The following is a 21,182-nucleotide window of genomic DNA, read 5'->3' on the forward strand; positions in this document are numbered from 1 at the left end:
GTCTATCCAGGTATAGCTGAAATTCAAAATCTGTTTTTTCAAAATGGTTTTGGCTTGTCAGGACTGGCTTACTGATTTTTGAGAAGGGTGTCAAGTGCATTAATTGGGGAACGAATGGTCTCTTCAGCAAATCGTGAGGAATGCTAAGGGATGAAGGTGGGCCCCTACCTCACACCAAATATAAAAGTTAACTCAAAATGGTTCAAAGACCTAAATATAAGAGCTAGGACTCTTAGAAGAAAACATTATAGGAGAGCCTTTATAACCTTGGAGTTGGTGTCAATTTCTTAGCTATGACACCAAAAGCACAAGCAACAAAAGAAAAAATACATAAAATGGACTTCGTCAAAATTAAGAATTTTTGTGTGTCAAAGGACCTTACCAAGAAAGTGAAAAGACAAGCTGCAGAACAGGAGAAAACTCCATGGGATATATTGGGAAACCATATATTTGATAAGGGTTTAATATAGAATGCTAAAAAAAATCCTACAACCCAATAACAAAAAGACAAACAACGCAGGTTAAAAATGGGCAAAGCAGGAAAGGAGATGTGGCTCAAGTGACTGGGCTCCCATCTACCATACGGGAGGCCCAGGGTTCGACTCCTGGGGCCTCCTGGTGAAGGCAAGCTGGCCCGTGGGGTGAGCTGGCCTGAAAGAAGAGCTGGCCCACATAGAGTGCTGGCCCACGCAGGAGTGCTGGCCTGCGTGGAGAGCTGGCACAGCAAGATGATGCAACAAAAAGAGACACCGGAGAGACAATAGAGATACAGGAGGCTAGGGAGCTGAGGTGGCACAAGAGATTGAGCGTCTCTTTCCCACCCCAGAGGGGCTCAGGATCGGTTCCCAGTGCTCCCTAAAGAGAATACAAGCAGACACAGAAGAACACACAGCGAAGGCACACAGAGCTGACAATGGGGGTAGGGGGGTGTGATGGTTAGTCTAATGTGTCAGCTCGGCCAGGTAACTCTGCCCAGTTGTTTGGTCCAGCAAGCACTGGGCTAACTGTAATACAAGGGCATTTATGGACTTTAGTCACCATCGACTTTACTGCAGTGGTAAATCCTAGATAGCTGGTTACAATTACATCAGTCAGGGAGATTACCATCAGCAAGAATGACGCAAACCCCAATCAGTTGAATGCCTTAAAAGAGGAAGTGATTCCAGCTCTCAGGGAGAGTTTCCCAGCTCGTCTTTGGACAGCCAGCATCTCCCAGAATTCATCAAGAATCTTCACTGGACTTTCATTGCAGCCCCTGGTTGTGGCCTGCCTGCACAACCTGGACGTGTGCATCCCCGTGGTCACGGGAGAGAGCCTTACAACATCACATACTGTTGACAGATGTCTTTTGTTGATTCTGTTTCCCTTGAGAACCCTGACTAATACAGCGGGGGAAGGGAAGGGGGGAGAAATAAATAAATAAATAATTCTTTTAAAAAATAAATTAATAAAAATGGGCAAAGTGGAATGGATGTAGCTCAAGCAGTTGAACGCCCGCCCATCTACCACATGGGAGGTCCTGGGTTTTGGTTCCTGGCGCCTCCTGTAAAAACAAAAACAAACAACAAGCAAAACAAATGATAACATCAACTCAGGGAAGCAAACGTGGGTCAGTGGTTGAGTGCCCACTGCCCATATACAAAGTCCTGGGTTCTATCCCTGTTCCAGGAACCTCAAAGAAAAAAAAGATAGGCAAAGGATCTGAACAGACATTTCTCCGAAGAAGATACACAAATGGCCAATAAGCACATGAAGAGATTCGACATCATTAGGCATCAGGGAAATGCAAATCAAAATCACATTTTGAGATACCACTCAATATCTCTAGGATGGCTACAGTAAAAATGAAAGACAATAACAAGTGATAGCAAGGATGTGGAGAAACCGGAATCTTCATACACTGGGGGTAGAAGTTTAGAATGGTGTAGATGCTTTGGAACACAGACTAGAAGTCCTCAAACAGTTAAAGATACCTATATGATCCAGCAATTCCCCTCCTAGGTCTATATCTAAGAGAAATTAAAACATCTGTCCAAAAGAAAAAAAAAATGTCCTCAAAAATACTTGTACACAAACGTTAGCAGCATTACTTATCTGAGCAAAAAATGCAAACAACCCAAATGTTCATCAGCTGAAAAACTGATAAAGTGGTATAACTATACAAGGAAAACTGAAGTACAAATACATGCTACAACATGGATGAAACTTGTTATCATTCTAAGTACTGATATTTGTGTTTGATGACTTTCATAGGATTTTCTATATACAAGATCATCTCATCTACAAATATAGTTCTACTTCTTCCATTCTGATCTAAATGCCTTTTATTTTCCTTACGTCAATGCCCTGGCTAGGACCTCTAGGACACAGTTGAAGAGAAGTAGCAAGAGTGGACATCTTGTCTTTTTGCTGATCACAGGGGAAAGCATCCACTATGTTAGCTGTGGGGTTTTCGTAGATGTCCTTCATCAGGCTGAGGAATTCCCCTTCCATTGCTAGTTTATTGAGTGTTTTTTATCATGCACTCATAGTGTATAATCTTTTCATATGTTGCTGGATTCACTTTTCTAGTCTTTTATTGAAGATTTTGCATCTATATTCATAAGAGATACTGGTCTGCAGCTTTCTTTTTTTATACTGCGTTTGTCTATTTTTGATATCAAGGCAATACTGGCCTCATAGAATGCATTGGGACGTGTCCTCTCCTATTTTTTGGAGGAGTTTGGAAGCTTGATGTTAGTCTGCTTTAACTGTCTGATGGAATTCACTGAGAAGCCACCTCGGCCTGGACTTTTCTTTGTGGGATGTTTTTTGTTTGCTAATTCAATCTCTTGTTACAGGTCTATTCAGATTTTCTATTTCTTCTTGGTCAGTTTTGGTAGTTTGTGTCTTTGTGGGAATTTGTCCTATTCCATCTAAGTTATCTAAACTGTCACATAAACTTCATATGATTACTTTATAGTCTTGTATTTCTCCAAGGCCAGTGTAATCTTTCATTTCTGATTTAGTGATTTGACTCTTCTCTTTTTCCTTAAATCAGACTAAGAGTTTATCAGTTTATTTTTTCAAAGAACCTACCTTGACCTCCTGCCCTCCAGCCACTGCCTCCCCTGGGCCCGGGGTCATTGCCCTCCCAGCAACCATCACAGTCCGCCTGTTATCTTGTTTCTCCTCTGCTTCTCCCTCTAGATTGTCCCAGGGCCAGAGAACCGCGCACACTCCAGGAGTGTTCAGTGACTGAACAGGGACTCTCCTGCCCCCTCCCCGAGCCCACCTTATCCTGATTTGTGTCCTCTTGGGGATGACCAGCCTGGACAAGGCAAGAAGTGGGCGACTCTAAAGGCCTGCCCACGGTGGTCTCACGGAGGTGCTGCACCCGGCCCCTTCTCCTCGACGTGGGCCCTGCCCTTTCCTCACCAAGCCACCGAGCGCTCAGGATGTGCTGGGCACAGTCGCGTTCCCACTGCCGCGGTCGGCAGAGGGGAAGTCGCTGGCCCCGGACGGGGGCGCTAGGGACAAATCGGCGACGCCTCCACCCCGCGCTCCTTCCTGGAGGGTCCTTCCCCAAGGCCACAGGCACAGAGCGGGACTCTAGGCCCCCAGCGCCCGGGGGGCGAGGCCTGCGCCCTCCCCGGCAGGGAGCGTTAACAGCCAACAACCGGCGCCCGTTCCGCTCACTGCGTGTGTTATTTCAATCGAGGAGCCCACCCGCCCACCAGGGAGGCGTGTACTCACCCCATTTTACCTGGGGTGGGGTGGGGGGAGATTCAAAGAAATTAAAGAAAAAATGTGCCAAGGTCACGCGGCCGGCTGCGGGGTCGGCGCCGAAGTCCGCAGCCCGGCGGCGCGCAGCCCCCCTCTCCCCTACCTCTCCCGGCAGCTGGTAGGGACACGCCTCCTCCCCTAAACCCCCACCAGGGGCAGACCCGAGGGGTGTTCCCACCCCGGCTCACCTTCCGGCTCCATCGCGCCGCCGAGTCCGGTGGTCTATACTCGCTAGCTCCTACACTCGCTCACTCTGCGGGGACCGCGCACTCGGATCTTGCAGGGGGAAGGGGCTTGGGGAAGGAGGGAGATAGGAAAGGGGAGGAGGGGAAAGGTGGGGAAGGGGAGGGGGCTGGAGATGGGAGGGGGCTGTAGGAAGGGAGGGGTGGAGGGAGGGCGAGGAGGGGCGGGGCGAGCACACCCTTTGGGCCCTGGGGCAGCCCAGGCCCGGCTCCCCTCCCCTCCCCTCCCTTCCTCTCCTTTCCCTTCCCCTCCCTTCCACCCCGTCCCCTCCGGTCTCCTCCCCTCCCCTCTCTCCCTTCCTGTCCCCTCCCCTCCCCTCCCCCTTCCCTCCGGGACTTCCCCCTACCCCTGCCCCATCCGGGCGCCAGGAGCGCGCAGACGGCTCCCCGCCCCACCTGGGCGCGCGGAGCGGTCGGGACCCGGCCTGCACGAGCGCGCCCGGCGACAGCGGGCCGCCCGACCACCGCAGCCGCCGTCCCTCCGAGGCTGGCACCGTGGCGAGCCCGACCCTGCGGGCTGGGAGGAAAGGCGTTCCCGGGAGCGCGAGGGCAGGCGGACGGGCGCCGGGGGTGAGCCGCGGCGCGGGAGGGCGCGGAGACGGCGCTGGTCGCTCCCCGGCTGGGCCTGCTGCTCTCGCGGCCCCCTGCTCTCTGTGCGCGGTGTAGACCAAAAGTCGGTGTGAGTCCCGGGGTCAGTGCGGAGTCAGGCCGCGGGGGGGGAGGGTACCCCCAGCCAAACCAGGACACCGGGCTGCGCCCCCCCCCCGCCCCCAACCTGTTTGTAAAGTGCGCGAAGGCACTCAAAACTAGGATGGGCCGTGAATATAAAGAACCTAAGAAATTGTCCAGAAAGTTGTGGCGTGCGTGTGTGTGGCGAATCCACGTAGAGCTGGGCTTGGTCTGCGCAGGCAGGAAACCTGCGTCACGGGATTGTCCGTATCCCAGGCTTTAATGGTCCTCCAGGAAGCAGAGGACAGGGCTGCTGTGCACACGCGTGTGTAAGGAGCCAAGGCCAGCAGTCACCCCAGCGCAGCCACCCCAAGTCCAGGGCTGTGCCGGACCCTTGAGAAGGGACCCCGGTGGCCTCACGTCCTCCACTCGCAGGGCCAGGTAGTGACAGGACGCGTGTTCCCGTCGGCCTCCTTCCCACATTCCCGGCCCTCTTTCTGCTCTGCTCTTTTGTGTCCCCTGCCCAGCGAGAAACCACTAGATCTGAGACCAAGTTGATGAGGAGTAGATACTAGAAGGTGACGTTTGTGCCACATCACTGACGCTGATGAAGACAAATAGAGGGCTAGAGGCCCCGATTTCCTAAGACGTCCTCCTGGAAGTGGGATGGCACGTAGCATTCTGGACGTGCTGTGGTAGTTGGAGGCTCTTTGGGCCCCAGGAAAGATCATGTCCTTAGAGCTAACCTGTTCCTGTAGGTGTGACCCTGTTGCAGGTGGGACTCTTGGATTTGGTTACCTCAATAGGGCACGACCCAGTGTGGGTCTTGAGCCTCTTCCTGGAGTCCTTTATAAATGGGGTGAATTTGCAGAGAAAAGACCAAGGAGCTCAGAGGAGCTGAGAAAGCCATGAGAGCAGGACGCTGAAATCCGAGGAACCCTAGAGAGACAGCCCCAGAAAGAGCAGCCAGAAGCTGAAAGCAAGGGAACCCGGAGGGGAAGGAAGAGACAAGCACACGCCGCCTTTGTGCCTAGCCTTGCGATGGAGGAGTCCAGGATCGCTGGCAGCCAGTCTCCGGGGGGGAAGTGCATCGCCTGGTGATGCCTTGACTCGGACATTTTCACAGCCTCGGAACTCTACATTTGTAAGTTAATAAGTCCCCATTGTAAAAGCTATGTCTGGCATGTTGCCTCGGCAGCTTAAGCACACCAAAACATGTGCCAACCCGAATTAAGGCTGGGGTGTTAAGGAGGATTCTGAGGCTGGGTCCTAGATCCCGGGAAGGCCTGCCGACCGGGGAGTGCTATCTGTGCGCCCCCAGGGGGAGCCGCACTAGGACATCTGCCTACTTGTCTGTCTCCAAAGAAGGACTGCGCCACAGGATGCTTTCCACCACCCTGTAACACCATCTTCACCACTTTCCCAAAAGTTATCTGACTTGACCTTCACCATGACCCCCTGATTTCCAGGCAAATGAACGGGAGACTCAGAGAGGTCTGGCACTGGCCGAAGGTGGCAGGCTAACCCCGGTTGGGAGAGCACTGGAAGGAAGGGCATGTCCCCTCCCACTGCAAACCCCAGATGTGGCCCCCAGCTGGGCACAGCCGGGAGGGGAGGTGGAGGGGGTGGGCGGCTGCCTGCCTGACTGCTGTGCCAGCCGGCCTTGTCTGCTCCCCTCAGCCCCCATCACCACCTGTCCCTTCCCAGAGTGAGTCAGGAGCAGCTCAGACCCAGGAGTACACAGGACCGGTGGGACTGGGCCCGACACGCTGGAGGCTGCCTGAGCCCCCCACGCACCGCCAAGCCGCCTCTCTGCTCAGGGAAGTGAGCACCCAGCTCCCCTGGACAAAGAGAGTGCCTGTGGGAGCAGGGAACGGTTTCCGGGGGGCTCTAATGACGATAATGAATGGTAACCAGAGGCGGTACTTAGGGTGCTGGCTGTGACCAACTCACCACTGCACAGGGACTGACTCCGCACCCCTGCAAGGCCCGGTTGCTCCCCTCTTCTTTCAGCCACAGTGAGCTGAGGCCTGGAGCTGGGCTTCATCGCGCCCCAGGACCCGGCCGAGCAGCCTGAGCCCCTGGCTGGCAGGGAGGGCAGGACCCGCGTCCACCAGACCGGAGCGGGGGGCGGGGGCGGGGGGGGGGGCAGGGCTCCAGGAGGCCCCAAGAGCCCACGGGGGCGCGGCGCGGCCTGCCACTCGCTCTTCCCGCGCTGCCTGCTGCATCCCCCCTCTCATCTCACCTCCCCACTGCCCAGAAACCTCCTGGGCCACCGTTCCTTTCCCCCAGACCGGGGAACCACCCCCGCCTGCCTGCCCCCGCGTGCTGCGCGTGCTGCGTGCAGGAGCCCCCATCCGTGAGGAGGGGTCTGCTCCAGTCCCCGCTCTGCGCAAGCCGCGAGGGGAAAGACCCGCGCGCCTGAACCGCGATCCTTGAGCGCCAACCGAGCTTTGTGGCCTTAGCCAAGACTCTTCCTCGAGGGGAAGCCTCAGTTGCTGGACCCCCTACCTCCATCCCCCTGCCCCGCGCTGTGAGCAATTAGGGAGAACACCTGAGACCAGGTGTGATGGTCTCTACGTCAGGACTGAACCTTCCGGGGGAGCTGGGGGAGCTCTGTGGTTGAGCGCCTGCTTCACATGTGCGAAGTGCCCGGGTCAGTCCGCATATCTCCTAAAACAAACAAGCAAGCAAAACAAACGAAAAAACCAGCTCAGGGGAGCCGATGTGGCTCAGTGGTTGAGGGATCCTGGGTTCAATCCCAGCCCCAATACCTCAAAAAAAAAAAAATTTGAACCTTCCAAAAAATGTACAAATGTTCAAAAAAAAGTTGACCCTTTTAATGCTTGGAAGTGGTTGAGATGGAAAAGTTTACCTTGTATATATATTTCCACAATTAAAAAAGAAAAGAGCTGGGAGTGGGTGTGGCTTAAGCCGTTGAGCTCCCACCTCCTGCATGGGAGTTCCTGGGTTGGGTTTTGGTGCCTCCTAAAGAAGACAAACAAGTAGACTTCAGCAAAAACAGTAAGCAAACAGTAAGCAAACAAACCAAGGAGCCCAGGTGGGGGGGGGTGGAGTGGGGAGGGAAGGAGGGGGAAAAAAAGCAACCAAAGAGACAATGACAATTCAGTGCAATCCCTGACCCCAATGTGATCTCATAATGGAGGAGACAGGCTCAGAAGGATATTACTGGGACAGAAGAAAAAATGGGAATATAGATTGTAAGCTTTATATCAATTGCACTCAGTAACTGCACTTAAGGTGTTTACCTAAGTGAATTATCCTCACTCTTAGGAAATGTACATGGAAGTACGTGTTTAATGATCACGATGTAGACAACCTACTCCCAAATGGTTAAATAGATAAATGGACAGAGGGATGGATAGATGGACTGATGGATGGGTAAATAGAATGACACAGCAAAAGTGGCAAAAGTACAAATTGGTGGGTAGGGGTAGGTTGGAGTTTTCTGTTTTGTATTTTTTTACAACTGGCCTGTAAATTTGAAAGTAATTGAAAAAAAAAGTTTAAAAAAAGAATTGAACTTTGCGTCCAGATCAAACAGGGGCTGGGGAAGCCCTGAGGGGTTAGAAAAGGATGGGAACGGAGGGAGGCACAGGCAAGAATAGGACGGGAAGGGAAACTTCCAGAACAGCAGGTCTGCTTTTCCTCCATGCCCCCACAGACGGGCCTGGGGCAAATCCAGAACTAAAACACCCAGCTTCGTGGGTCTGGGTTGGAAAGAAAGTCACAGGCCTGCGGCTGGGTCCCAGGCCACGTCCCCGCCTGCCACTTACTGTGCGGCCCAGGCAAGGTGCTTCCCTGCTCTGGGCCGTGGGTCCTCTGACGTGCCCACTGGTGCTTCCAGGAGCACGTGGAAGGCATCCTGCCTTTTCTGATGCACCCTTGCACCCAGCCTCCGCCCACCCCTTTAAGTGGGGGCCATATAACTTCCTGAACCCCTGTCCCATCACTGCTGAAGATCCAGTGTGCAACGCCTCCTAAAGCACCTGGTATGCAGTAGGTGCTTAATACATGACACTGCCTTGGCTTCATTTACCAAAACGAGGGGCTCCCATCCCAGGGGGGAGGCCCACATCCACTGAAAACATCCCGAGCACCTGTTTGGCGTCTGTCACGGTCCCAGGCCCAGAAATCCATGGGGATCCCCCAACAGCGACGGCGGCGTGGCACCGAGGGCGGCCCATGCTGCGGGTGCCCAGAGCGGAGGCTGTGGCCTCTGCCAGCCCCGTGGCCCCACGCGCAGCTCCCTATTAGCGAAGCTTAGTATTTAAGTCCAATCTAACCTGTGGCTTTTTACAAGTCCCTGTAAAATCAAAGCTCACTTGGACATTCATGATTGAGGTTTTCCAGACTAACCTGTTTGAAGTAAGTTAAAAGACAGGAAAGCTTTATGAGCGGTTCTCAGAGGTGGGGAATGAATGCCACAGCCAAGTGAAGAGTTCACTGGCCCTGCCCTGCCTAACCCCAAATCATCTTGCACAGGCAAAACATTGATTTTTCCCAATATTTCACTGATTTACGTTGCCCGACATAGTCAAAACGCCAAAAGAAAGGGTCTGAGGAGCTGGTCAGTAGGGGAAACACATCCTATCTTAAGTTGAAATAGTAGATAGAGGGGAAAGAGCTGGCGGACCCTGCCACCTCTTCCCAAAAGCCCCTGGGCCAAGCTCCCACCCAAAGGCCATTACAGACTTGGTAGAGTGAGAACTTCTAGGGGAGAGTCACTCGGAAGTGGGGAGCAAAGGGAAGTCGCTTGTAATGGCTCTAAAACATGTCCCCAAGTCCTTTGACACTCTTCTTTCCAAGAGGCCGAAACTGGTTCCCTCCCCCTTGAGCGTGGGCTGGACTTTCTAGTTCACGTCTGACAAAAGGAGTATGGTAGAAGGGACGTGATGTGACCTCTGAGGCCAGGTCATCAAAGGACACATCCTGCCTGGCTCTCACCTCCATCCCTCGCTCTGGAGCCAGCCAGGCGTCCAGGCACGAGGACACTCAAGCAGCCCTGTGGAGGCCATGTGGGGAGAAAGTGAAGCCCCCAGCCCACAGCACTGAGCTGCCAGACACTGGGCAGCAGGTGACATGTGTGGGGTCAGCTTGGAAGTGCGTCCCCAGCCCCGTCAAGCCTTGCGGTGCCCGCAGGCCTGGAAGACGTGTGACTGTCCTCTCATGAGAGACCAGGAGCCAGGCCACCTAGGCAAGCTCCTTTGGAATTTTCAACCCATAGAAACTGGGGGGGGGTAAAGATATGTCCTCTTCTTTCAAGCCACTACATTTTGGGGCTAATTCGTTACACATCTATGAATAACTAATCTACCATTGATCAGTGGCCACTCTTCTGGAAAACAAACAACCAGGGAGGGTTCAGGAGTTGAGGTTATGATGGGGCTCCACATAGATCCCCCTTCCCAGCCAGGGCGCCCCCCTCACCCTCCAGCCGCTGAGAGTGCTGGTGCCATCAGCTCAGAGCTGCCTTGGCACGTTATGTCCTCCTTTGACTTTGGCCAATCAGTTGGACCATTCACAATCTCCAGCCCGCCCTTCCTGTGGGACCAGGCTGAAGCTCTACCCCCAGTGGAGGGAGACAATACCCACGCTCGGGAACCTTCCTGCCCCATCCCACACGTGTCACCTGCTGCCCAGGGCCCTTCTCAGATTCTGCTGAGATGTCTGCAGCAACCGTCTTGATGTTTCCAGAGGCCTCTGCAACCCATCCTGGGAGTAAAGAATTAAACTGAGAACCTCAGGGCAGGGGCTGTATTCACGAGTTTTGAATCTCTACCACCTAAGAAAAGGGAAAGGGGGCAAACATCTATGATTGCACCCACATGCAAGGCAAGTTACACGTGTCATTTCTTCAAAATCTCATTAAACCCTTTGATCTCCATTTATAGATGAGGATTCTTTGGCTTGGAGAGAAAAACTTGCTCACAATTCAGTGATAACGCCTGAAAGAGCCTTCCAACCCCATCTTCTTTCCACTCAACCAAGTTGCTTCCCTGGAACGTGGCACACGGTAGACGGTGTGTTTGTTGAATGAATGAGTGATGCCGATTCATGCGGTTGGCAACACTAAAGTTTTGGAAATTTCCTGGGGTCCTGCCTGCCGGAGATGGGATTTAGGTTCAGCTTCAGAGCAAAGGATGCACCAGGAGCTCCAGGGCAGGAGAGAAGTGGAAGTGCATGAGCTGTGCTGCTCTCCAGGTTCAGCCATTGATTCACTTGTAACCTCAGACAAGTCCAAGCCCCCAGGTTATGATACAGCTCTCCAGGCCTGCTGTGAGAAAGGAAGCCTCAGCCTACCACAGGTCCACCCCCAGCCTCAGGGTGACGGTCATTTTCCTTCTAGTGGCACGAGAACTCTTTCAGCATGGAGACACGTCTTCTTACTCATGGATGTTTCCCAAGTGGGAGAGGGTGCCCTAGCACAGAGTAGGGACTGGCAAGTGCGTGTGTGATGAGTGGATGGATGGGTGGTTGGGTAGGTGGATAAATGGATGGGTGGATGGATGGGTGGTGGGTAGGGGGATGGGTGGATGGATGGGATGGATGGGTGGATGGGATGGATGGGATGGATGGGTGGATGAGTGGGTTTATGGGTGGATGGATAGACAAGGTGACCCTCCTCCAGGCCAGGACCTGGGCTCTGCATCCTCAGAATCATCTTCTCACGTAAATGGTGCTTTGTGAGGAACCGGACAAAGCAGTCATGATTCCCTCTAAGTGTAGTTCTCCATCCTCTCCTCCAGGGGCCACCCTAAACCACAGGGGGCCAGGTTCTGTCAACTCTTCCCACTCCTCTAAGGCCCATGATCAATCGGTCATTCATCAGAAGACTGGAGGACACCCTGTGATGCTGGCCACAACTCCAATGAAGGGAATGGAGACAGCCAACCAGGAAGAAGCCACAGGGCAGGGCAGGGAGGAGGCCAGGGAGCTGAGGGCGGTTTCCAAGGCCACTAACATCCTTTGAAATTCTGTCCTGCCCTGCGATTGTGAAAAAACAACTCTTTTTATAGCAGGAAACAGCTTTGCGGCTTCTATTTTCAAACACCAGTGGTGCTTCTGAAATGAAAAGTTTGCCTTCCTGGTGGAATGCTGAGGCGTGGCTCAAGCACAGACGCGGCTTGGCTTTTAAGAGCTTCTCTTTGGAACCTAATAACTCTGGCCTGATGCTGAATCCGAGAAGCCCTGGCTGCTTCCACCCAAAAGGTATAATTTCAGACTTGAGTTCCTTGCCATTCTGGAGGCGCCTTTCTGATCTCACACCCAATTTTGCTTTTGGGTTCGGTTGGCTACTTATTGGGATTTAGAAGGAAGCAGAGAGAGGTGACCAAGAAAGGAGAGGCAGGAGAGATTCTAGGAGAGAGAACTTGCCCTGTCCCTGCAGACTTTGAGGAAGGAGGAAGGGAGGGCTGAGCCTGGAGAAGCAGTGACCCCTGAAACCTGAGACCAGCCCTCAGCTGAGAGCAGCTAGGAAACAGAGGCCAGAGTCCCATAGCCACATGGAACTGAATTCTGCACGTCTGGGGGTGGGGCCATCTCAGTTTGACCCCTTTGCCTTTCCTTACATGCTTTCTCCTGGGGAGGCAGTGTAGATGGAAAGCTCTGGGGGCAAAAAAACATTTCCTATCTTGGGTTTTCAGTGGCTGACATAAAATAGGTCAAACAAATGGAACGAATGTGTGGAGTAAGTGAATAAATAATTAAGGTCATGGACCCAGGAATCAAAGACCGCTGGGTCTGAATCTCAAATCTGTCACTGAATTCTCTTTGCACTTTTGTCAAAAATCGAGTGGCCGTATTTGTCTGCGCCTGTTTCTGATCTCTCTTTTCTGATTCCATGGATGCATGTGTTACTTCCTTTGCCAGTTCCACCCTGCTTCAATCACGATAGCTTTAGTTGTAAAATTGGGTGTTGTGAGTCCCCAACTTTATTTTTTTTTCTTCAATATTTACTTTTAGGGAAGCAGATGTGGCTCAAGTGACTGAGCTCCCGCCTACTACATAGGAGGTCTGGTTTGGTTCCCGGTGCCTGCTAAAGAAGATGAGCAAGACAGCAAGGATTGCGACGGGCTGGCGTGGTGAGCTGATGCAACAAGAGACACACAGAGGAAGACATAATGAGAGACACAACAAAGCAGGGAGCGGAGGTGGCCCAAGCGATTAGGTGCCTCCCTCCCACATGGTAGGTCCCAGGTTCAGTTCCCCATGCCTCCTTAAAAAAAAAGATAATAAGACCAGCATACAACAAACAGACACAGCAATTGCAACCAGTGAGGGGGTGGGAAGAAAATAAATAAATAAGTAAAATAAACCTATTTAAAAATTAGTTTTAGCTATTGGGCTTTTCCATGTAAAATTTAGAATTAGCTTGTGTGTACCTACAAAAACCCCTGCTGGGATTTTGATTTGAATTGCATCAAACATATTATAGATCAGTTTGGGAACAACTGACAATTTTACTAATTTGAGTTTTCCAATCCATGAATACTTTGTCACCCCAGTATTTCAGATCGTCTTTGACTTCTTCCATCAGTGTTTTGATTTTCAGCATAAAGATGCTGTACATGTTTTGTTTGATTTATGTACATCTCATTTTTTAGCTATTATAAAGAATAATTTTAAAAATTCATTGTAGTAGCATATATATAATATGAAATTCCCCATTTTAATCAGTTTCATGTGTAGAATTATTATATTAATTATATTCACAGTATTATGCTACTATCATCATCATCCATTACCGAAGCTTTTTCATAATCCCAAATGGAAATTCTGTACCTATTAAGCAATAACTCCTCATTCCCTACCACTCCAGCCCCTGGTAACATATAATCTATTTTCTGTCTCTATGAATTAGGATATGCCGGGTATTTCTTATAAGTGCATTCATACAGTAGCTATCCTGCAGTGCTTGGCTTACTTCACTCAACATGATGCCTTCAGGGTTCATCCCTGTTGTAACATGTATCAGAACCTCCATTTCTATATCATCTTTGGAAAAACGTCTATTTCAAGTCCTTGCCCATTTTTTTTTCTCTCCCCTTCCTCCTCCCACCCCAGTTGTCTGCTCTCTGTGTCCATTCGCTGTGTGTTCTTCTGTATCCGCTTGTATTCTTGTCAGCAGCACCGGGAATCCGTGTCTCTTTTTGTTGCATCATCTACAGCATCAGCTCTCCATGTGTGTGGCGCCACTCCTGGGCAGGCTGTGCTTTTTTCGCATAGGGTGGCTCTCCTTACAGGGCACGCTCCTTGCGCATGTGGCACCCCCACACGGGGGACACCCCTGCGTGGCACGGCACTCCTTGTGCGCGTCAGCACTGTGTGTGGACCAGCTCACCACACGGGTCAGGAGGCCCTGGGTTTGAACCCTGGACCTCCCATGTGGTAGGCGGATGCTCTATCCGTTGAGCCAAAGCTGCTTCCCCCTTGCCCATTTTTAAGTGGGGTTATTTGCCTTTTTGTTGTTGGGCTGTAGGAGTTTTCTATGTATTCTAGATATTGAACCCTTGACAGATATGATTTCCAAGTATTTTCTCCCATTCCATGGGTTATCTTTTCCACTTTCTTGACAATATCCTTTGATGCACAGAAGTTTTTTATTTTAATGAGGTCCACTTTATTTTTTCTTTCTTTCTTTTTTTTTAAAGCAGACTTTTATTTTAGTTTTAAAGATTTATTTTATTTATTTATTTCTCTCCCCTCCCTCCCCTACTCCAGTTGTCTGTTCTCTGTGTCTATTTGCTGCGTCGTCTTCTTTTTTTTTTTTTTAAAGATTAATTTATTTATTTAATATCCCCCCCTCCCCTGGTTGTCTGTTCTTGGTGTCTATTTGCTGCATCTTGTTTCTTTGTCCGCTTCTGTTGTCGGCAGCGGCACGGGAAGTGTGGGCGGCGCCATTCCTGGGCAGGCTGCTCTTTCTTTTCACGCTGGGCGGCTTTCCTCACGGGCGCACTCCTTGGGCGTGGGGCTCCCCCACACGGGGGACACCCCTGCGTGGCATGGCACTCCTTGCACGCATCAGCACTGCGCATGGCCAGCTCCACACGGGTCAAGGAGGCCCGGGGTTTGAACCGCAGACCTCCCATGTGGTAGGCGGACGCCCTAACCACTGGGCCAAAGTCCGTTTCCCTGCTGCGTCTTCTTCTTTGTCCACTTCTGTTGTTGTCAGCGGCACGGGATTCTGTGTTTCTTTTGGTTGCATCATCTTGTTGTGTCAGCTCTCCGTGTGTGCGGTGCCATTCCTGGGCAGGCTGCACTTTCTTGCGCGCTGGGCGGCTCTCCTTACGGGGCACACTCCTTGCACGTGGGGCTCCCCTACGCGGGGGACACCCCTGTGTGGCACGGCACTCCTTGCGTGCATCAGCACTGCGCATGGGCAGCTCCACACGGGTCAAGGAGGCCCGGGGTTTGAACCGCGGACCTCCCATATGGTAGACGGACGCCCTAACCACTGGACCAAGTCCGCCGCCCTATTTTTTCTTTCATTGCTTGTGCTTTGGGTGTAAAGTCAAGAAACCCCGGCCTAACGCAAGGTCCTAAAGATGCTTTCCTAGGCTTTCTTCTAGGAGTTTGATAGTTCTGGTTCTTATATTTAGGTTGCTGTGTCATTTTGAGTTGATTTTTGCATATGATGTGAACGAGGGGTCCACCTTCATTCTTTGCTTATGGACATCCAGTTTTCCTAACACCGGTTGTTGAAGAGACCGTTCTTTCCCCCATTGAATGTATTTGGAATCCTTGTCAAAAATTAGTTGGCCATGGGTGTGGGGGTTCATTTCTGGACTCTCAATTCTATTCCATTGGTCTATATGTCTATTTTGAGCTTGTATCCTGTGACCTTGACGAATTCACTTGTTAGTTTTAGGTGTTTGTTTGTAGACTTATTGGGGTTTTGTACATAGACCATCATGCAGTCTGCAAATAGGGACAGTTTCATTTCTTCCTTTCCGATGTGTATGCTTTGAATTTTGTTTTCTTGTCTTGTGCTGGCTACGACTTCCAGTCCTATGTTGAACAGAGTGGTGAGAATGGACATCCTTTTTTGTTCCCCGTATAGAAGAAAAGCATTAAATCTTTCATCATTAAGTATGATGATAGCTGTAGGTTTTTCATACATGCCTTTGTTGAAAGTTTTTAATGTTTTTTTTGTGTGTGAATTGAGATGATCATATGATTTTTAATCTTTTATTCTATTAACATGGTGTATTACCTCAATTGATTTTCAGATTTTAAAATCACCTTGCATTCATTCTTTTTTTCTCTGTATCTAGATTGAACAATTTTTATCTATCTACCATACTTTTGCTGTTTCTTTCTTCTGTCATCTTAATTCTACCTTTGAGACTTTTTAGTCCATGTTGTATTTCAGCTATAGTACTTTCCAATTCCAGAATTGCCATTTAGTTCTTGTGTTTAATTTCCTCGTCTTTTGGAGAGTCTCTATTTTTTTAGTCTTTACTATTTTACTATTTTACTATTTAGTCATATATTCCTTGAGTCCTTTAACTATGGTTCTCTATAGCACTTTGAACATATTTTGAATGGCTGCTTTGAAGTCTTCGTCTGCTAAATCCAGCATCTGAAGACACTCAGAGATGGTGTCTACTGAGTGCCTGTTTTTTTTCTTTCTGAGTTTGGGCCACCCTTCTTGTAATTTTGCATGTCACAGGGTGTTTTGTTGACTACTGGACGTTTTGGGTAATGTATTATAGCCCCTCTGAGTTCCAGTGCCACTCCCTTCTGCATTATTGTTGTGTTTGTTTTGTTTGTTTGTGAAGTCTCCCTACCATCTGTGGTTGGTAATGCATTGGCCCAATTGCTTACTCTAATTCTTATTTCTAAGCCTGGCTCCCCAGATTTTGCTCCTATGTTGGCACAGCTTAAAATTTAGCTAAAGCTCAGTCAGAAAGTATGTTCAGTCAGAGTCTGAACCAGTGAGGCTCCCAGTTGCTGATGGACCCGTGTGTGGGCAGACTTACACTCTACCCTCAAGCTACTTTCAAGTCTACCCTGGCTCTTACTCTCGATGGGACCTCTTACATCTTCTCCGCAGGTCTGCACATGCTCCGTTGGGGACATGTGAGTGGCTCAGGTCCATTCCAAGTCTCTGCCACATATGTGTGCAGCTTTGGCCAACCCGGGATGGGTGGAGAGTGTGCCAAGGCCCTTACTGCTAGCTGATCCCCTAGAATTCCCTGCTGAATTCCCAGCTATCACTCCAGCCTCTTGCTTGCTGCAGATCTCAGGCTAGCAGAGCCGCTTGTCCTGCCTTTTCCCTTGTCGCCGAGATCAACTTTAACTGACAACACTCTAAATCAAGTGAGAGCCCTCCAGCAGGGGAAGCAAGGGGGATCGCTTCAGTGGCCTGCCTCCCCCTTCACTGAACAACAACAGTGCTGGCCTGTTCCCCAGGTAAGAACGTCGCAGACTCTTGCTGTGGGTGCTCAAAGTTCAGTGCTTTCCATTTATAGACACGTCTTAGTTGGATGTGTGCATTTGGTGAAGGTCCAGAGTGCTGACACAGTTGTTTTTTGTTTTCCACTATTTCCTCTAGCTTCATAGATGCTTTTTGGGGGAGAGGATTTGTGTCCCTCCTTACTCGTTCATACAAGAGGTAATATCTCTCCAAATAGGATTCCTTCAAGCAATAATTCTCTTCTGTCTTTGCAATGCTAGACATTGTCTTTTTCCTCTTGCCTTCTATTTCCACTACAATCATTTCCTCCCTGACCTGTGTGCCAAGAGCTAGAAGGCTAAAACTGCATTTCCCAGAGACATAGGCTCCCCACCTCCGAGAACACTGGGGGAGCAGCATTCTTTCTGAACAACAAGGCCCAGTCTCTCCAAGCTCTGGGGCGTACTCGCCCTTTCCACACCCATGGATGGGCCCACTCTGGACCCAGAAAATACCTTTGGTTCAGACCTCAGCTCCCACGGTCCTGCCCTTGAAGTGATAGTTCTTCAATCTGTCCCTTGTAGTCCAGGCTGGCAGTGGTTCTGTTCAGATGGAACTCACAAAGAAACGTGTTGGTTTGGCATGTAGCACACAGGGGTCCAGACCAAACAGGGGAGCAGATGTAGGTCAAGCGGTTGAGTGCCTGCCTCCCATGTGTGAGGTCCTAGGTTCCATCCCCGGGACCTCGCAAAATAAAACAACACAAATCGTCAGACAGGAGGACTTTCCACAGATCCTTCCTGGATAACTGCATTTCCACTCCTGACTTGCCCTTAACTCCTCACATGGGGCACTAATCTCTGGGGATTCTTTTTCCAGAAGTGCAGAATTTTCCAAACCATCAATTTCTGCTTTCTTGGTGCCCAAGAGTTCAGTTTGTAGCTTATCCTATTTCTCCTGCATTTCACTATAAGCTGCAAGGAAAAACCAGGCTGCAGTTAGCTTGAAACTCTCCTCAGCTAAATATCCAAGCTCATCATTCTCCAATTCTGCCTTCCATCTGATATCAGAATTCAGTTTTGCCGAGTTCTCTGCCACTTTAAAATAAAGACCGTTGTATGGTGTGTGAATAAAAAAAAGATTTTTTTTAAAACAAGGATTGCCTTTCCTCCAGTTTCCAGTAATACATTCATCGTTTCCTTCTAAGTCCTTATCAAAAGTTCCTTTAGCATCCATATTTCTACCAACCATCTCTTCAAAGCAATCCAGGCTTTTTCTGTCCAGCAACTCACAATGCTTCCGGCCTCTACCGATTGCTCAATTCCAAAGCCATTTCCATATTTTTGGTATTTGCCATAGCAGCACCCCACTCTCCTGGTACCAAAATGTGTTTTAGTGTCTCAGACTACTCCAAGCAAATACCGTGAAACGGTTCGACTTAAACAACGGCAGTGTGCTAGCTTGCCATCTTGAGGCTGAGAAAATGTCCCCCTCAAGGCGTCATTAAGGTGATGCTTTCTTCCTGAAGACTGGCTCCCCGCAATCATGTGTCCTCTGCCACGGGACAAGGCACGCGGAGGCATCTGCGGCTCTCTCCCTTCTCTCCCGGGTTTCGTTGCTTTTAGCTTTTTCCTTCCCTGACTCTCTGTCTCTCTCCCTCTGTATTCAATCCATTTATGAAGGATTCCCACAGTGGTATTAGGACCCATTGTGGATGAGGTGGGGTAACTGAAGTCCCCTCATCAGAAGGTCCTACTTACAGTGGGTTCACGCCCACAGGAACGGATTAGATTTAAGAGCACTTTTGTTTCTGGGGTACTTAGACCACTCAGACCACCACAGGCCTGCCAAGGACATGCGACCGCATGAGCTGTGGGAGGCAGAGAGGAGGAGGATGGCATTCCTGGGGCAGTGGTGGCACGTGACGTGCAGGTCCTAGCTGCTGTAAATCTCTCAATGGCCCGATTCCATGTTCCACGGCGTGTGACCCAGCTTCATGGGTGTGGGCAGCTGTGATCTTGGCGACGCGTGTGGGTATTTTATTACCGTTCTTTGTTTGTTTTGCAGCTTCTTGACCTTGCATTACACTTGCTGTTGCAAGACGTAGAGCCCTGGCCATCGCCCATGGACTGCCACTTTTTTTGGTACAAGCAACTAATTCCCTGTGTTTCAATCCCATCCTGATCGAAAGGCCTGGAGTGATTTTCTATTTCCTGACTAAAACGTAAGCTTACACTTTGGGGGAGTTTGGAGTGGTTAAACTCATCATTTAGCCACATGTCACCGGCCCTCGAGGAGCCATATGCAGACCCGAGAGGACCACAAATCACCCAGAGGCTTGGACCCCGAGGAGCCTCGGGTTGTCCCCGCAGGACATTTTTTGTGTAGTTTATGTAGGGGTGGACATTATTTAAAGTACATATGGGAAAAGGACTGAGAGAAGAGGTTTTAGCATTGAAAAGGGAAACCTGTCCTCACAGGTGCCCAGACCTTAACTGCAAAGGAGACTGGGAATGTGGTACCTGACCCTTTTAGGGCTTCTTTACTGGGAGGTAGGTTTAATCTTCCATCGAGACTCACATGAAGGGAAGCGGATATGGCTCAACGGATAGAGCGTCCACCTACCCCATGGGAGGTCCAGGGTTCAAACCCCGGGCCTCCTTGACCCATGTGGAGCTGGCCATGCACAGTGCTGATGCGCACAAGGAGTGCCGTGCCACGCAGGGTGTCCCCCGCGTAGGGGAGCCCCACGCTCAAGGAGTGAGTCCTGTAAGGAGAGCCACCCAGCGCAAAAGAAAGTGCAGCCTGCCCAGGAATGGAGCCGCCCACACGGAGAGCTGACACAAGATGATGCAACAAAAAGAGACACAGATTCCCAGTGCCACTGACAAGAACAGAAGTGCACACGGAGAACACACAGCGAATAGACACAGAAAGCAGACAATGGGGGTGGGGGAAGGGGAGAGAAATTAATTAAAAAATTAACAAATCTTAAAAAAAAAAAAGACTTACATGAGGGGGAGTTGTCCCAACGTGGGAACAGTGTCTGGATTCTGGAAGCTTGACAACACAAGGGGTCAGAGTGACGACTTTTCGGACCTAGAAAAGATGGGGAGTTGAGCTGTGTTTAATGCAGCCTTGGGAACCCCAAGTGGAAGTGCACTGTTCAGTGGGGATCCAGAAGGGACCCCAGGGGTGGGGGCAGACACTAGGACTGGGTTCAGGTGACACTGGAAGGGCTGCTGAAGGCCAGAATAGACCCCTCCTCCCGTCCCAGCTTGTGGGTTCCAGTCCAAGCCACAGCACCCTAATTCCTCGCCCCCATCTCCCTAAGGCTTTTGTAAGGATTAAACAAAGGCCTGCACTCGGAAAACGACTCACAAGAAAGGAGGTGCTCAACATAGAATAGGCCATTTTTATGAGAATAGAGATAGTAATGAAGGCTTTGGGTGGGTTTAGCCCGCCGTGTAGAGCCGTGGCGGGCTCAGCGGGACCACCCTGACTTCCCAAGGGGCTGCTGTTAAACTGGCAGGAAGTTTGGAGCCTGTTGCTAAACTCAGCCTCCGTGAAACGCTCAGTTATATACAGGGACAATTAAATTTTAGTAAAAGCACAGAAATGCACAAAACTCCTCACTTCCTAGTCCTTTGATTACATTTTACCATTTTCTGTCTCTTGAAGTTAGTAATTTGCCTCCTCAAAGATGCGGATTGCTGCTGTGCTTCTCTTCCAAGCCTGTTCATCGGTGGCCATCGGTAGTTGAAATTGGCCATGGGGGAGTATTTTGAGCGAGGAAATGGGTGAAATGCTACAAATCAGAGCCTTCCTTAAAATGGGAGAGGGGGTTATTCAGCGCCCAGCAGCTCACTACCGGCTGTCTGTTATTACTCAGTATTATTCAAGCGCAGCGCAGCCCCAAGGCGCCTTCCGCTCCCGCCGCGTTCTCCCCCTGCGCTCGCCCTCCCTCTCTCTCCCCCCTCCCCGGGGTCGCGTCCTCGCCTGCGGAGGCGCGGGTGGTCGGCAGAAGGAGCGGGGGGCGGGCACTTGCTTCCAGCGCTGTCACTGCCTGCCGCCCCTCCCAGCCA

At 50.6% G+C, this 21,182-nt stretch overlaps 1 protein-coding gene and 1 long non-coding RNA gene across 2 annotated transcripts in view; one reads left to right on the forward strand and one right to left on the reverse strand.

Annotated features, from left to right (window-relative positions):
- Positions 1–4,263, reverse strand: part of FGD3 (FYVE, RhoGEF and PH domain containing 3) — a 162,453-nt gene extending 158,190 nt beyond the window's left edge. Inside the window, exon 1 of the mRNA XM_058301466.2 lies at positions 3,954–4,263. Coding sequence (XP_058157449.1) covers positions 3,954–3,966 — 13 coding nt within the window. The 5' untranslated portion in view covers positions 3,967–4,263. The remainder of the gene's footprint in view (positions 1–3,953) is intronic.
- Positions 4,264–4,406: 143 nt separating this feature from the next.
- LOC105745545 (uncharacterized) lies at positions 4,407–19,855 on the forward strand. Its single transcript, XR_001118235.4, has 5 exons — positions 4,407–5,820; positions 10,592–10,720; positions 11,717–11,909; positions 12,663–17,114; positions 19,165–19,855. It is a non-coding gene; the product is annotated as an uncharacterized lncRNA (long non-coding RNA).
- The last annotated feature ends 1,327 nt before the right edge of the window (positions 19,856–21,182 follow it).

Source organism: Dasypus novemcinctus, chromosome 8, assembly GCF_030445035.2.
Source record: "Dasypus novemcinctus isolate mDasNov1 chromosome 8, mDasNov1.1.hap2, whole genome shotgun sequence".
In the NCBI taxonomy this organism is placed as follows: domain Eukaryota; kingdom Metazoa; phylum Chordata; class Mammalia; order Cingulata; family Dasypodidae; genus Dasypus; species Dasypus novemcinctus.